This window comes from Notolabrus celidotus, chromosome 8 (assembly GCF_009762535.1).
Source record: "Notolabrus celidotus isolate fNotCel1 chromosome 8, fNotCel1.pri, whole genome shotgun sequence".
Classification (NCBI taxonomy): domain Eukaryota; kingdom Metazoa; phylum Chordata; class Actinopteri; order Labriformes; family Labridae; genus Notolabrus; species Notolabrus celidotus.
In genome coordinates, this window is record NC_048279.1 from 26,212,605 (window position 1) to 26,229,864 (window position 17,260).

At 41.0% G+C, this 17,260-nt stretch overlaps 1 protein-coding gene across 4 annotated transcripts in view; it reads left to right on the plus strand.

The window, feature by feature from the left end:
* LOC117817552 (ecto-NOX disulfide-thiol exchanger 2-like) overlaps positions 1-17,260 on the plus strand; it is a 151,223-nt gene that overhangs the window by 49,882 nt on the left and 84,081 nt on the right. For all 4 annotated transcript variants that reach the window (XM_034690291.1, XM_034690292.1, XM_034690294.1 and 1 more), the window contains one exon: positions 11,513-11,659. In XM_034690291.1, coding sequence (XP_034546182.1) covers positions 11,513-11,659 — 147 coding nt within the window. The remainder of the gene's footprint in view (positions 1-11,512; positions 11,660-17,260) is intronic.

Genomic DNA, 17,260 nt, shown 5'->3' on the forward strand with positions numbered 1-17,260 from the left:
CTCAAATATGACAACACAATGACTTATTTTTCCATTTGTTAAGATAATTATTGCAGATTTGTCAAACAAAGCGTTTGTTTTGGAGGATTTGTGAAACACTGTTGGCATTTTTCCCGATATTACACACACTGTCAGACTCTTTAATTTCAAAACAACAGTTACTGACCTTCTTTGTGCTGTTTTGACTCATTAGTCAGAATTTGTGCATCACAATTCTTCCTACAGTGAGGCACAGACTTTACTAGTAAAGTTATCATTATGAAGATGATTCACTTTCCCCTTTGTCCCTATGTTTCTGTCATTAAATGAGTCAGAGCTTAGCTTTAGCATGCATCAGTGGAAACCCAAGGCGTTTGAATTCATCAAATAAGTCATTGTGTTCTTAAGTGGATGTTTACTTGACTGAGTGCAACCTATTGTGGCCCCAAACGCCCCCAGCCTCCCTGAAGTAAAACAAAGATGTTTAGCACTCTTGGCCGCTCTTCAGCTGTTTTCTTCATTTATGCCTCAAAATGTAATAAAGCAGCTTCTGGTATTGATTTGTCCTGACTTGTTCCCTGGTCATTACAGGAGGAAGTTTCTACGGCTTCACTGAGTAATTCCTACTGGCACACTAAAAACCCTGTTTGCCACAAAAACACGCTCCCTCCCATTTTCCTGTGACAAAACAACAACAGAGTCCAAACAACGAGGGCTGACATTCTGTGCCACAGGGTCCATTAGCAATCTCATGTGTGACTAAATATTGCTTTCTGCACACGCAGCTCCAAATGTTGTCAGGTCTGCGCTTAGTGAGGGCAAAAAGGGACAAAAATCATCATTATGGAGCACTTGGTGCTAAACTGTGGTCCGGGATGTTTTTGTGTTATGTCACTTAAATGAACAGATGTAGCTTCAAAGTCTGTGCACATTTAAAGCCCCAAAGCATTGCTACCTATCGACAAAGAAAAATCTAATTCTTTAAATTTATTGTGAGCTTCAAACAAGGGTTTCACTCATGAAATACACGAAGACTGGCTTGAGCTTGACATTTCAAACTTTATGTATGAAGCCTTTTATGACAAATGGTGTTGAATGAAATAAGAATTCATGAGCATCTACTGGACGAGGCTAACAATGTTATGGTGTGAGGAAAGACATACTTTAAATGGGTCAAAAGAAGTGCTTCAAAAGTGTATTCAAAGATTGACCCATATTTGTGATTAGAAGTCAGGACACATCCCAGTCTGCTTGATTTTGAACCTTTTATTTTGTTCTTTAAAGTCCCCCACATATTCTCATAGTACACTACCGCTTGATAGGGCACCTCCTGTATAAAGAAAACTCACTGTATAGCCACGTTTACTATTGCATCTGAGTCATATCTCTATCAGTTAAGATGATGCACCTAAAATAACCATCACAGCATTACTCACGTTAGAGCCAATGTGGCAGGAAACAGAAACTTTCAGACATTTGGGCAGTCAGGCAGGGGGGTAAAATTCAAAGTGAGCACACTAAACTTCACAGAGATGAAAGGCAGGGTGTGCTGGAAACCAGCTGTAAAGCTTTCTAGAGTGGAAAGCCCGATACCGGAGGGATGGGAATGACTGCAGATTTGTGGTGTTACGGTAAGAATCTAAAGTATTTCCAAGAAGTCATTAATTGTGTTGCATCCAGTTGTACATACAAGAAATTTGTATTGTAGTTGTTGGAATGACTTCTCTTGGTTAGCTATTAAGCTCAGCAGGATTGTGTAAATGGTTTTCCCAGTACTATCTTAAATTAAGAGCTGTGACTATTGAAAAACAATCAGCACTTGTGTCAAAGCAGCGTCTGTGTCCCTCCTAGCAGCATCGATCGTGATCAACATCAGACCCACAGTGAGGACTTCAGCTTCCCTGTATAGATTTCAGACTCTTGGAGAATGACAAGTAGCCATCTGCTATTTTTTTTCTCTTCAGACCTGTACGGCAGCTACATCCTAAAATAGCATCAAAGGAAAAGACTTGTCTTATGAAAACGGATGTGCAGAGCGATCTCACTTGTACTGTCACTCAGAGGGTTTGATAACATTCTGATAAAACCTCAACCAGAGAGAGGAAGCTGTGTGCACAAGACAAACAAACTCAACCAAGAAACACTCTTAGTGTTAATTGACACACGAGGGAATAAGCTCTATTATCTGATCTTGTCGAAACTGAGGACTGCTTGTTGGATGTCCTGAGAGGATGGAGGTGGGTGTTTTAAAAGTAGACTAAAACATGGTTCACAAACACATAGCTAAATTGTTACACATGTTTTTAAGGAATGCATGTGTTTGTAATGACTGCACCCTGTACTCTTCAGTACATAACAGACTCAGGCTGGTCTCAAATTTCTTGACACTGTTAGGGAAGGTATTAAACAGAATGCTCTTACCACAGATTCAGAAGGAAATAGATGTATGCCAGTTTGAAGTGTATGAAGTTTCAGCCTTTGGACGACTCTACTCTGACACATAAACTCAAAATAAAAATTCAATCTACGTCAAAAACAGATATAAAAATCATATTATGTAATGCCTAACGTCTTTGATAATACTTTTAAATTGTTTCACCAGAAGGCTCAGCACTCACACACACTGCAGCAGACGTCTTCTAAAATTAGCCAGTGTTCAAATCCAGGTCAGGTAAATACAGATCCAGAGGTAATCAAGTCTGCTGCCACATTCTCAAATGAAGTATGAAGCTTGTGATTATTTTTAATAATGGCTTTAAGGCAGTCCTGCAGCTGTGGGGATCAAACCTGTGATCTATCTTTAATCACTGCTGTGTTCTGTTTCAATGATCAGAACACAGCAGTGATTAAGTAACACGTTCTCCTGTTGTCCTTAATAAACACAACAGTGCAGAATGAATAATGCAGAGCGTGAGGAAAGGAGCATCAGCAGATTATTGTGGTGTGTAAGTGAGGGGACAATGCAGGTTGAGGATTTTAATCTAAGATAAAATCAGAAACATGTAGAAGCTGCAGAAACTACTGTGTATTCATTTATCTGAACAAGGGCAGGGATCATTTGGAGACACACAACATGAAAATATCCCCCAAACCTTTGGACACACAGTCTCTCAGGTCCATTGATTTTTATCAAACAGGCTGAGCACAATAACCTTCCACGAAAAAAAATATTCTGCAATTTTCCTAATTACAGTCCACTGAATCAGAGCTAATGTTGTAATCATGCTGTATTACTGACAATGGGAAGGCCGACCATGTGGAGGAAATGTGGTTGGAAAAGGAATCAAAGTCCCTTAATAACAGATTAAAGAGGCTTTAAATGGGTCACATTATCCATTACCAATATGTTCATGATGCAAGTCACAAGCTGCATCGGGATAGTTATAATTCATGCTGCATTGTTATTCGTGGAAAGTTGGCTGCTGCGAGTCAAAGCACAGTGACAATCAGAGGCTGTCACTCTGAGTCCTGTTGGCCGGCAGCTGCTGAGTTTCAAACCGGGTCCTGAATTAGCTTTAAGTCTCCTGAAAGGTTACCCATGAAATAAAGTCACAAGACCTCCATTAAAAAAGCCTTCAACACAGATCAGGGAGCACAATAAAGTGAGATGTTGCTCTATTCATAGAGTCCATCAGAACAACAGAACATGTTCTGGTTGTGACTGCGACCTCCAGCTCCCGGATTCCTAAAAAGGGATGCAGCCTGTCAGGTTTGAGTGCCCTTAACAGATGTATAAACAAGGTGTCTGACTGATGCAGCTTAGCAGTGGATGGCAAAGCACGCCAAGCAGCTGTGGTATTCTCATGAGGTCTATTAGCCGAGCTTTTCACTTCCTGTGTATTTATAGCGAAGACAAAGAGCTGTTAAAAACATCACACAGTTCATACAGTCAGAAGACACACACAGGGCTGTTTCATGTTCAGCTGCTCTGTCCTGGAGGCTTCACTAAATCAAAGAACATTTCCTGCTTTATTGAAGACTTGTACTTACAGTGAAGAATAGGGCCAACCTTCACACTTAATAAGTCTCACAGATGCATGCAAGCTGTTAAAAGCAATGGTTCACACCTCAAATTGAAAACGAAACCATGTGACATTGAAGCCTCAGGGAGCGGTAGGTGTCTTCTGAGTGCAATGAAAGACAACACCAGGTGCTTTCATCTCCAAGTATTCGAGATCAAGGCCTGAATGAAAATTTTATTTGGAAGTTTTGAGTCTGTCTGCTCATTTTCTTCGGCAGGGGTGAAGGTCAAACTCAAAAATAAAAAGTGCTTTGATCAAAACCAGGGACCTTTTTAAAGACCATTAATTGGAAGCTCTGGTACTTGTGACCTCTGACGGGTGGTACAAGATTCAAGCATTATTTTAATCCATTACCATGGTGACCCGCTCCATGTGCAAAGACTCATGTACACTCTCAGTTTAGTTCTCATAGAAGAAACTGCAGTTAAAGATTACAGTGAAAGTAGAACACAGGCAAACAAACACAACTTTTCTTCAGCTCGGGTGTATTATTGCATCCTCATCAAAAATAATTTAGAGCAATCACATTACACAGCATCTTTAAATGTCAGCAGCACCAGTCAGGAGGAATATCATGGGGAGTATTTGGAGAAATCTTTTCCTTACTTTTGGGAGTTTGGTAAAGGTTAATCTATTCCCTCATTGTTGTGATGACATTTCAAAATTATGCAAGCATTTAAATATACCATGCTGCTTTTATGAAACCAAGACACTGTGACCCGTGCAGAGAGAAACACAAAGGGTTGTTTCATGAGAAGAAGGGAGTTAATTTGAGTTTCTGTAGCTTCAGCTGAGCTTCAAACACGAGCACAGGTTAATAATAGACAGTATAAATGATGGACATAGTAGTATCCGTGACGTCACCCATCTGTTTCTGAAGCTCTGTTTTGAAGCCAATCGTCGGTGGGAGCCGTATTGGAAATGCTGAAGTCAACCTAACTGCTGTTGAGCTAGTGTGAGGTAAAGAGGCGGGGTTTTAGCCTCCTCGCCAACAGCTACAGTGTTCCCGCCTTTCAATCAAGTCAGCTGTGTCTCTCAAAATGGAAGACTCTAAATCTTAATATCTTCAAAATTGCCGCGTTCAAAAAATTCACCCCCCTACAGTGTGTGCCGAACAAGAAATGAGCTATCCAGACTACACTCGTCTTTTCTTCCAGGCTGTAAACATGTTTATTTCTGCTGTAAAGATTGGCTTTTTTGAATGGGTGCGTATGCGGTTTCCGGTACTTCCAGAGCCAGCCTCAAGTGGACACTCAATGAACTGCAGTTTTTAAAACTTCTGCATTGGCTTCAATTCTCATGGCCGGAGGTTGCCGATTGAGGTCAAGGTGTGTCAGAAAGCACTCACTCACAATGATCTTGTCATGACTATTCATGACATCTATAACATGAAGATAATTCCTCCTCTGTGGATTCCCTGGAGGTTAATTTATTCAAATCTCACATCCACTCGTCTCTGTTCCATGACTCTTTGATTTGAGGTCTAATCTGCTACTACTGTTAAAGGCCTCTGCCCTTTTTACTATGTAGTAACTGAATGTGTGTGTGTGTGTGTGTGTGTGTGTGTGTGTGTGTGTGTGTGTGTGTGTGTGTGTGTGTGTGTGTGTGTGTGTGTGTGTGTGTGTGTGTGTGTGAACAAGGCAACACTGTGCAGTTGATAAGGTCATGTTAGCTTACACATGCATGTGCAATGTCCTCTGGGAGAGATTCTGTACATTGGGGTAATAAGGCTTTGAGACAACCACTGTTAGATGTAATAAAAATGTAGGTTTCTTCTAGTAGAACTGTTCTTTTCTTCTCTCCTCAAGGCTCTGGAGAGTTTAACATCCTCCATCTGGACCCCACTTAGTGGACAGGACTCTATAATGCATGCAGTGTATGGTCAGATCAAGATATCAATAATTAGGCTGCAGTACAAAGGATATCATGGCTACGTGGGCACTAGCTGTATCATCATTATAGCATGGCATGCAGTACGGTTGGCACATATGCTAATGACTCTGGGAGTGTTGGCCCTCACCTTAAATAGTTGCTGAAGCTATTTGCAGTCTGTTAGATAAACATCCAGCCTATGTGGATGTGTTTGGGGGTTCCAGAGGAGCGGCTAATGAGAGGCTCGCTGGCTCCAACAGGCCTCAACAATGACACAGTGAGAGATGTGGGCGTCTGTGCGAGGCCGTGACCGGCTGTGAATGGTCATCTCTAAATCACACTTGGCTCCACGGCTGATTTTCACTGTCCGTCCATTATGAGCACATCGGGAGATTCACTTGAAAACTTTCTGACAAAGTGGCTCAAACTTCTGCGAGTCTCTCCCTGAGGAGGAGGAGGATGAACTCTTTGGCTGACCAAGAAGCTCTCAATCCTGGGACAGCTGCTATTTAAAGAAAACACAGTGCTCCTGCAGAGTGAGGTGCGAGTCATTCCTTCTAATTAAACTGGGATTAGGTCACAGAGGGGACTGACTGTTCTTCAAGGGCTTCAAATGTATATCATCATCCTTTGGCTCCGTCTGCCTGTCTATAAACCTCTTCCTCATTTTACGCCACCTCTTGTTCTCTCCCATCTGTCTCCTCAAATTCTCTTAATTATGCCTCTCTCTACGTTCCAATGCTTAACTGCCTTGACTGTTTTAGTCGTCTTCTCTGCCTGATCTGAACACCTATATTTTGTCCTTGTGGGATAATGGACTGGAACAGAGGAGGAAAGAGATTTATGACGAGCAGCTGTCATCACTGACACAGGCTTTTTAAAGCAGCAAGATGTATCCTGCTCTTAAGTCTTTGATTGCTGCAGACTCACTTCTGTATTTAAACGGCAGCAGTTTCATCATGTACAAATCCAGCATGCATGCTACAAGTCATATCCTACATCTGGGCTTATTAATGTTTAAGAAAACAATAGAGAAAACATTATTACAGCAAGGACTATGATCTGTTTTTAGACTACATTGTTTGAATGTTACAGTACTATAGAGCTAGTCATCATCATGGTATACAGTGTGTCTCAAAGCACCAGACCTCATTCTTTCATTTCACCTTCAGTCATTTTCTGCCTCAAATGGTTGGATTTATTTATTTATTTATTCATTCATTCATTTATTTATTTATGCATAAGATGACAGCATCACTCTGCTGATCATTAAGACTCTCCTTATATGTTGGACTTGAAGGCATCTAGGAAACAACAACAAAAGGCCTGATGTCTGCTGTGACATTAATCATGTTGTATGACTACACCACCTCACTGTAAGTCACCGTTTCAATATAAGTGATAAAAACAACAAATATTTACATCTAAGAAGCTTCAGGAGTAAATTTTTCTCATGATGCATACTACATGTTTTACAAATATGATTTAAGGTTGATGCAAGGTTGTCAGCATCTAGTTAACCTTACAGGTCGTATGTTTTTATGCATATGATCAGATCAGTGACTCTAAAAAGCTGACATGACTCTTAAAGATTCAAACCATTACTGTCTGCCTTCAATCACTCAGTCTTACCTCATAGATTGAGTTATTGATCGGCTCTGTTACTGACCTCTCACCCATAAATCTGGACATCATAACAAACAGGCGGCTCCCCTCAGTCTCCAGGGAGAGGCTGCTCCTCTTGGTTTCACATCTGAAGCAGTTAAATGGTATTCTAATGACCCTCTGAGTTTCATTGTGTGCTCTGATGCTCCTCTCTCCTCCTGCTTCTCTATAACATTAATGGAGCATGTTGTTAATGCGTCCTCCATGTTACATCAGGTCACTCTCATTGTGATAGTTGTAGTTCTGCTGTGTGAGGCTGCAGAGCGTGACGTTTGTCTCTCAGTTCAGCATTTCTGTTTCCTGTCATTAACTCTGCAGCCTCCACCTGTCTCCACCCGGCCTCCTGGTGTTTGTTTTCTCTAACACACCCCTTCAGGGAGCGATACTCACTGACATCACTCCTCCTTCTGTCCAGATGTTGAAACTTAAACACACTATCCATCAGCCGACAGAGAGACGAGTAGCACAGCAGACAGAGGCGATGACCCAGCAAAGACTGTCCTAATATAAAGCTTTACACACTCAGAAACACACTTATAAACTGTCAGGTTCTACGCTGTGTTCACACCCTTCACTTCTACATCAACGTATATTTCAGCTGAAGGCCACAACTGTCTGATTACTGGATCACAAAACTAACAACTGTTGCAGAGCTTGAACCCAGAGCAGCAGACGTGTGATGTGATAAAAGAAAAGCTTAAAGCTGCAGCGTCGAGGCTGAATCTTTGAAATTCTTTCCTCTGCCTTTGCCTCACAGCTTTAGACTTTAACACTATCACTCAAGAGCACGATAAGACGACATTATTCGGATGAAATGCAGTCAGTCATGTTGCTCTACATCAGTGTTAAATCCCATTTGTTTGAGGGCAGCCACTTTACTTCCTCTGCAGCGGTCCCCGGTTTGTAACACATTGTCAGGTGATGTTCTGGTTTATTGAGTTGTGGAGGGAGTCGCAAATCTTCTGGTTATTGCCGGTAATGCTTCTGTGGCTACAGATCTTTATCAGCCTCCTTGCAGTACAAACTAACATATTTCAATTCACAGAAAAGTCATAACATGAGCCTGCTTATTTATTTCCACTCAACACATCACTGAACAAGCTAAACTGGACTTCAGCAGGAATATTCATGTTGACTTTTCGATGCTCTCTCCAGCCCTGCTTTTATCTGGACTGCAGGACAAGGTTTGCTCCACTTCTTACTATCAGAGACGGTTTAGGCTCAGCTGTTCTCACATCTGTGCTCAACCAGCCTTGGACAGAGACTCACATTTCTACAAAGTTTACTTAAGTAGAAAGCTTCAACAGCCTCACCTTCTGATAAAAGTAAACCTCTTAAAGTGTCAGTGTCAAAACATAAAGTCAGAGTCTGTACTTTGTTTAGTGGATTTTGAAGAGCAGTAAACAGTTCTAATCTGTGCTGACATTGTTGGCGTTAAGAGCTGCATCTGACTTTGATGCTAACTGATTCGTGTCCTGTGGACCTCTGATAGAGCAGCATTAATGTGCAGCTTCTGATCTGTTCTGTGCAACGGAGGGGGGGAAACAAATCTGTGCACAAAGACGTGCCATGAATCTTTCATGAATGTAGACGGAGCTCTCAGCTCTGAATCATAAACAAACACACAAACTGGGTAAGAGTGGAGAACAGAATACATGAAGCAGGAAACATAAGTTAAGTTATTTATCATTTATTGAGGACTCTGGAGGAGTCTCCACATCATTTCAGGTTTCATTGCTCTGGATGGAGATATTACTTTGTTCTAGTATTCATGATGTGACTAATCATTCTGTCACAGTGAGATAACAGAGAGCAACATAGAAATCCTTCCCTCCACTCACTGTTTGATAAAAAGGCTTCATTATACATCAAACCTCAGCTGGAATTGTCCTCTCTGTGTAAAATACTTTTGAATTTGTGTTCACCTTAGAAAGATGTGCTGATTCTGTCAGTGTGAAAGAATGCAGTGAGCTGTAGAAAAGCTAATACTTTAGAGTGAAATACACTCAGAGTATTTTCTCTATCTTAGATTAAGTTATTTTTAATCTTAGTTATTCTTAGTTCACCTTGGGTTAAAGAAAAGATGGAACTTTATATCAGTGTCTGTGGGTTCACTAAGCTTTGATTCAAAAGCCAGCTCTAGTGTACGCCGCGACTGTCGCTAATGTTTTTTCCTTCTTATGCTATTTAATGCTTTAACATTCTTCTTCTTCTGTTTACTAATGGAATTAGAAAACAGCTTTAAGACGCTCTATAGCCCCCATCTGGCGGGAATACCATATTACAACCAGGCACTGGTAAAAATGTTGAAAAATTATACTTTTAAAATGAGAAAATATTCAAAGTAACTCTTTGATTTTTACAAAGTTAGTGAATATTCGACAATCTCTAGTGTGTTCCTATTGCAACCTACAGTGTTGAAAAGTGAAGCCAGTGCAGAAATACATAAACCTGCAGCTCTTTGAGGGTCCACTCTAAAAGCATTGGCAACCTATCAGGGCCCATGAAAAAACGCTCTGGTATGTCCTGCCATCCCGACCCTACATTTCAGACACTGCCTTAGCAGAGCTGTAGAGCAAAGTTTGTGACAACATATAAGGTGATTAAAAACATGATTTGACTGCTGTCTGTTTTACAACAGACATTTGGAGCACTGATTTTCAACTCATGTCATTGAGCCTCATTTTACACTTTGATATCTCTAGTTGTAAGAGCCAGATTCATGTTTTGGGTCAAGCTGTGAAACACATTGTTTATTGTGCCACAAGGTGTCATCGTTTTGCTCATTAAGGGCACAGGTATAAAAGTACGTCACCGCCTGGGTATCAGATGTGTGTCTTGACCCGGAAGGGCAGTTGGTTTTTGACCGTTGTCTCGTTGTCTCGTTGTCGTTGTCACGTTGTCGCTATCACGTTGTTGCCTCGTCACGTCGTTACGTTGGATGCTGTGAAGCTGCGTTGGCAGGCGGCATGGAGAACCGTGTCTAAAATGTTTGTACGTGCAATGAGAAACTTATGGACACTGTCTAACTGTTCGTACGGTGATACAATCAATGTATTGTATTGTGCTGTAAACCAAAGTTACGCCTCAGACCAGTTATTTCAACAACTACAGTAAATGGTATTGTATGGACAAACATATAACAGTACAACGCGTCAGCCAAGTCATACCCGGGAGTAATCAAACCACACCGGCAGCTTTTAGTACAGGACTAAGCTTCTATACTAGTATTGAGTGTAGGGTGATTTAGGTCAGTTGACCTTGTAGTCGTTTCAAGGGGAAAAATGACTTAAGAAAGCAGAGTTTGCTGGGCACCGCCATTGTGAAGCAGATCAGGACATCCCTAGTCAGCGGTGTGTTGTAATCTACGTTCCAAGATGTTCTTGTCTTGGAAACCAAAGAGTGATGTCACTGAGACCCTGTCCATGTTTTATTTAGTCTATTGTTTATTCAATTACATCTTCTGTCATGAGTATTTTTTTTCTCTTTCAAAAGAGGATTCAAAGCTGGACTATTTCTAACTTTGTTTGATTGTTTTCATTTTTATTCATCACTTCATCTTGTAGATTTTTGATTTTAACACAGTGTTTAGATTATTAAAGATCAATGTATGCATGTATGAAAGATGACACCTTTACATGTTTTCCGTCATCTTACCAATAGATGAAACCCATTGATATTGAGTCAGCTACAGGATTTTGTTTCAAATTTTTGTTTTTGTTCTGAATCTCAGCTTGACTTCTGTTCTGTCTTCAGCACCTCTGTCATGAGAGTCATTCAAATCAAAGTGTTTCTGATGTCCTCAGTGATGTGTGTCTGAGTGAAGTCCACAGTGTTTGGACATTAAAAAATCAGTAGCACTCAGAGCTCCTGCTGCTTTCCCTTTTTGATGTTTCTGTGTTTTTTTCCCCTCTTTGGTCAGCGCCCATCACTTCATTCACTTTAATCAAGCTTTCTGTGTTTGTGTCTTTCAGGACTCAACCCTCTGCCCTTTGATCCAGCCGTAAACAACGACCCCCTCCACTTCAACGGCTCCAGCGGGCCTCTTTTGACCGAGTGTCCTCCTCTGGAGAACAGTCCAGAGAACAACAAGAAGAGGAAGAGAGCCAGCCTGCCTCCAGGTACTGACAGCAGCTAACTCTCAAGTATTTCACCGGGGTCTCAAACCCTCACCGTTTTGCCCTGAGCCATGTCCAATTTTAAATACAAGCGCCTGTAATGCCAGCAGAACAGCTTTGATTCAACCTTGAGATAGCTCTTCATTTCCTCTGCCTCTTTTTTGGGTGTCAACATGGAGAAAAGAAGCAGCTTGTTTCAGTCTTTGTTGTTTCAGATTATCTTGCCATGTCCTGAGGCTCGGCTTGTCTGGCCTGTTTGGAGGTCAGACAGCTGCAGCAGGAGACTGTCTGTTACCGTGCCAACAGCACCTGCCAATCAATCCTGCATCAGCCACCTCAAACGCACAAACCCGGACCAGCCACACAAAGATGGACACGTTGAGGGAAGTAGTGTGGTAGTGTGCATGCGGGATAGTTTGTGAGTTAGTGTGTGGTAACGAGTCAAAATAAAGAAGGAATTCCGATTGAAGAATTTAAAAAAGGCTGATTGATTGATTGATTGATTGATTGATTGATTGATTGATTGATTGATTGATTGATTGATTGATTGATTGATTGATTGATTGATTGATTCATGAGGAATAGAAAAAAGAAAAAACTGTAAGATAGAGAGGTGTTGTTTATGTTATCCATTTTAATAATGGTGCTAATTAGACAGGATTAAAACATCACATTCACATCGCCTCAATCAGCAGATAACCTTTCTTCATATCTTGACATTGAGGAGTAACATTACAAGTAGATATATTCATCACTACGAGACTCAAATTTGGTTTAATTTCTCTGAAACTGTCAAAAACATGAGCTCCATTTATGATTCAGAGCTACAGCATCAAAGATTTTCAGCCCTTCAAACTCCAGGAATTCACAAATGATTCAGACACCCTGTGTTTTTTGAGAAGATTCAGTTTTTGAAATGTGAAAATCATGCAGCACTCTAACTGCAAGATTATAATTTGAATAAGAATTAGGTCTCTCTTGTCAGATTTCCTTTCACAGCTCTGAGAGTTTAGTTTTCTACAGTCACATTACCATTATAGCTGTGAACAATCACGCTTGTCAAGTACACACATGCAGATTTCTCTCCTCCTCTGTCATACAAACAAGATGTTGGATGAAGAGGGGGAAAAAAATCAAACCTCAGAGAAAGCTTCAGGAGAAGCAATAGCAGAGAAAAGAGTTAGATTTGTGTTTGTGTGCAGAGACTGAAGCCCATCAGACAGCCTCAAGATAAAGCATTAGCATACTTATAGTTCAGTGACAGCTGGACACGTCACAGTTTCTCTAGACATCAACAACACGGCCAGACCGACTCCTCGTCTCGCTCAATCTGGACCAAGATATTTAGATCAGAAGAAGTTACTGAAAAATGTTCCTCTTGTGAAGTGAAAAAAAGCAGCTGGATGACATGACTTGTTGAATTAAGTCATGGTGATACTTGTCATACTACTTTGATGAGATTCAGTACTAAAACTTAGCAATAGGACCACCTGTTGGCACTGTTATCTCTTCTCAAAGCTCCTTCCTGACTTCTTATAGAACAGATTCATAGGTTCATGTTTCGTTGTGTTCGTCAGCTCAGGTGAAACACTTCTTTGTCCTCAAGAAGCTAACCACAGTGACTGATCGCTATTAATTTGTGATGAAATATGCTAATAGTGATAGTTTGCTCCAGCTTAGGGTTTACTTTTACAGCTGTAACCTGCTTGTTTACTGTCTCTCAGTACATTAACACAAGCAAAGGTTACTCTGCTCTAACTGTGACACTGTGTAAACATGCAGGAGATCAGTGATCACATATCTCTCACTCTTCAACCTTAATATAGAAACATAACATGGAGTGTTAGAGTGCAGTGAAGGAACAGACTCTGAGGGGAGAGTTTTTCTTTACTGCCCAAAACTTTTAAAACACTTCTAATGTTTCTCCATGGATCCACCTTATGTCATGTTCACAAAGGTTATCCGTGTTAGTGCAGTTTAAATCTGGTGGAAGGAGGCAGTTCTGTGTAATGGTCTCCTCTTTCATTCTGATGTGCAGCTTTTACACCAACACCTTTCCTGTCAGAGGTGTTTGTTATGCACAGGAGAAACTGAAAACACAATTCAAATGAGCAGTACAGCCTCCGAAACAAGTCCTTCTTCGGGTCCTTCAAAAAGGATCGTTCTCTACTCCTCCAAGTCAGATGCTGAGAGCAGGTTTGCTGTTTAAATGCTGTGAATGAAACAAAAAGTTGTTCATAACTGTTTCACTCAAGTGCATTTATCCACTTCTGCTTGCTCGCTTGAACCCAGTGCCAAAGAATCAGCGACATAATAAAGACCTTTAGCCGCTGAACACAGTTGATCTGAGTCATGATCGTCTCCTTCGGATGCTGCAGCGACTCATTAGCAGCCGCGTCGATTGAGTCTCGTTAGAGGGATCGTAATGGATAGATTTTTCTCATTATAACTGACATTACATTTGATAATCCATCATGGAGGTGTGCAGTCATCCATAACAACACACACACACTCAGTTTGAACTTCACACAGCTCCATTTTATTTCAATCACTGATGAAGAATTTCAGAAGACAACAAACAAGCCGTGTGTTGATGTGTCCTGAGAGGAGTCCCAGTCATTTCATACTTAATGCCGCCCTGCTGACTGATCATTTAATAATTATCTTTAATCCAACAAACCGAGACCCAAACAACACGCAGACAGGTCCATAAAGAGGAGCCCTCACCTCCTGTGAACAGTGACAGGAAACGTTTGAAGATGAATTCATATTCAGTTCACTCTGCCACATAAACAGACATTATTCATCAGAGTCCACTCACTTCACTTCACTCACACACACACTCCATGTTTTGATTTAGTGGAGTGTAAACCGCTCCAGAGAAATTAAATTCATTGAAAATCAAGTCCACTTGTGAGGAAGTTTCCACTTTGTTGTGACTCTTCTTCAGAGAATGATTGTTGTTCCTCACAGTTTTTGACAAACACTGCTGCTTCTGTTTATTCACCTCCTCCTAAAGTTAGACGGATGCACTAGGTCATCATACATACTCTTTATCTTTATAGTACTCTGTGTTCCTGTGCTCCCTCTGTATATGTCTGTCTTAAATAATCCAGAACAAGTGGTGCCTTTGGGCAGCAGACACACTGCAGGGATATTCCTTCTTCAGTTTTTATTTCATTTCTCCAACACAGCCAGAGACGTCCATTTCTCCTCGTGTCCTGCTGTGTTGAAGCTGCATGGGGTGAAGACAATGAGATTTTGAAATGCTGCTGTGTATTTAGAGGAGCAGGATTTCCTCACTTACAGCGGCTATAAATGTCAGTTTAATGGCACCACTAACATCCGTCTTTATCTCATGCCTGTTTATTGATGTGATATCACTGCTTATGATCTTTATCTCTGTAGCAGTAATAACAAATACATGTTTGGCTTATAGGACAACATTAAGTGAGCAGGATTAATATGCATCATGATTTTAACTTAATTTGAACATAGAAATACAAGTAGGATAATAGTAAATGTGAAACACTGCATCCAGCCTGTTTATGTTTATCTTCTGCACTCACCAAACACTCAGTGACCCACTCAGAGAAAAAACGTCTCCATGGAGCTACAAGAGGTCCAAACTCCACGGGGAACCTTTAAGGCTGATGGTGATTTTTCAGTCCTGAGAGCGAGGCGGTCCACAGCTGTGGAAAGCAAAGGTCCTGTCAGCTTTGGTAATGAGGTTTGTTTTTACTCAGTCAAGGATTGCTGCAGGCACAGGACTGTTTGCACCACCATCTACAACCTCTGCCCTCCAAATGAGGTCGAAAAGAGTACAAATATTCCACCCAAGCGAGCCTGAATGATGTGAAATTAAACCATTTCTACACTTAAACATGAGCTGTGTCCAGCTGTATGTGCAGTAGCAAATTCTATCAGTAAGTTCATTTGAGAAAACCCTAGAAAGAGAATACTTCACCTTTTGGCTGAAGTAGTTTTAAGCTCTTTTTAACAACCTTGTTTGAAAGGAGAAAGTATTGAGTAATGTTCAGTACTGAGGCATAATTTCCAACCTGAAGCCAAGTGTATCGATTCATTCAAACACTTTCAATGTCAGGGTTAAAGAAATGCCCTCACTCGTGTTTTTGTTGTGCAGGAAAATCAATTGATAAAATGTTGTCACAAAGGCCGGATTACTGTCGAAGTGTTGAAGAATAAAACAGCTGTACTCTCACCGATCCAATCTGCTGTGTAGTGACCTTTAGTGTGAGCTAAGAGAGAGGTGTTGAATAAAATGTGATTGATTCTTCAGGGGGAAGGTTAATGTTGCTGAGCATGGCAGAATAAAGATACATGTGGAACAGGTAATGAGATTTAGATCTATTTATTTCACATATCATGCTTTTATATCAGGGATCAAATGATGTTTCCTTCACTTTTTGTGACCAGAGAAAAAGTTGTTTTATAGTTCTGTCAGCTGTGTGAATGTCACTGAACTTTTACAGTACATTACTTTGAAGTAAAGCGGTCTCTGTCAGTACAAGGTCTTCTCAGGTAGTTTCAGTCCACACTCTGTCTTCTCTCTCTTACGATGAGAGGATTTCAGTTTGACTGACGCTTCCTGTGTCAAACTCTGAACCACCCTCACTTCAGGACACTGAATGTGGTTTCTCTATGAGAAGGTTTGCATCAAAGCTTCTGATCCCACAAGTGTTTTTATGGTAATGGTTTTAAAAAAGAAAGAGTGATGTCACTGACGGACCACTGACAGGCAAATAGCTGCTGGAAGGTAAATAATGTAATGGGCTTCTTAAGCTGTCAGAGATGACACTCTATTTAGATGTATGGCAGGGTTATTGTCCTGAAGAGGTGTGTGTGTGGTGTGGATGCTGGGGGAAGATCTACAGCTTGGTGTCAGTCTCCATGACGCTGAGTTCACACAGCAGCAGAAGATGCAGAGCAGAGCTGATGGATGAGATGCAGGATGACAGCGTGACGTTACAAATTATCTCATTAGCTCACAAAGAGGAAGAAAGCAGACATGTTTCAGGAGCACAAAGGTTAATTAGTTCAGATGGAATAACTGCATGTCTCTGCAGTGCTGTTTGTCTCAATGATGTTGCTAGGTTGGCAATGTAGTGAGTCCCCATGACCCACAGGTGGTGATTTGGTGACACAGGTGGTGCACTATGTACTGTGGGGCTAATTTAGTTAATAATTTGCTGGCAGATTAGCTCTTGAGTGTTAAAGTACTGGGTTAGTGTGATGCACTAAGCTAGAAAAAGTATGGAAATGTTAACTCGCACCATGTTTTTCTCAACAATGAGACTATGTTAGCTTTAGCAGCTGAAAAGCTATCTACACTGATGTGGCTTCTTTGGTCATCTGCCCTGTACACAACCATGCAAATGAGTGCTATGTGACACACAGGCATATTTAACATTATTGTAAATTTGAGTGGGATTTCCCTGTATTACGAGGTGCGTCTCTGGATGCATGGGTCGTGAGTTCATGTGTCTTTCTGGATTGTAATGCATCAGAGCTGCAGGACCCATACCTAGCAACATCACTCATGTCTGCTCAGTGTATGTGTTTCAACTGGAGGAGAGGAGAGTG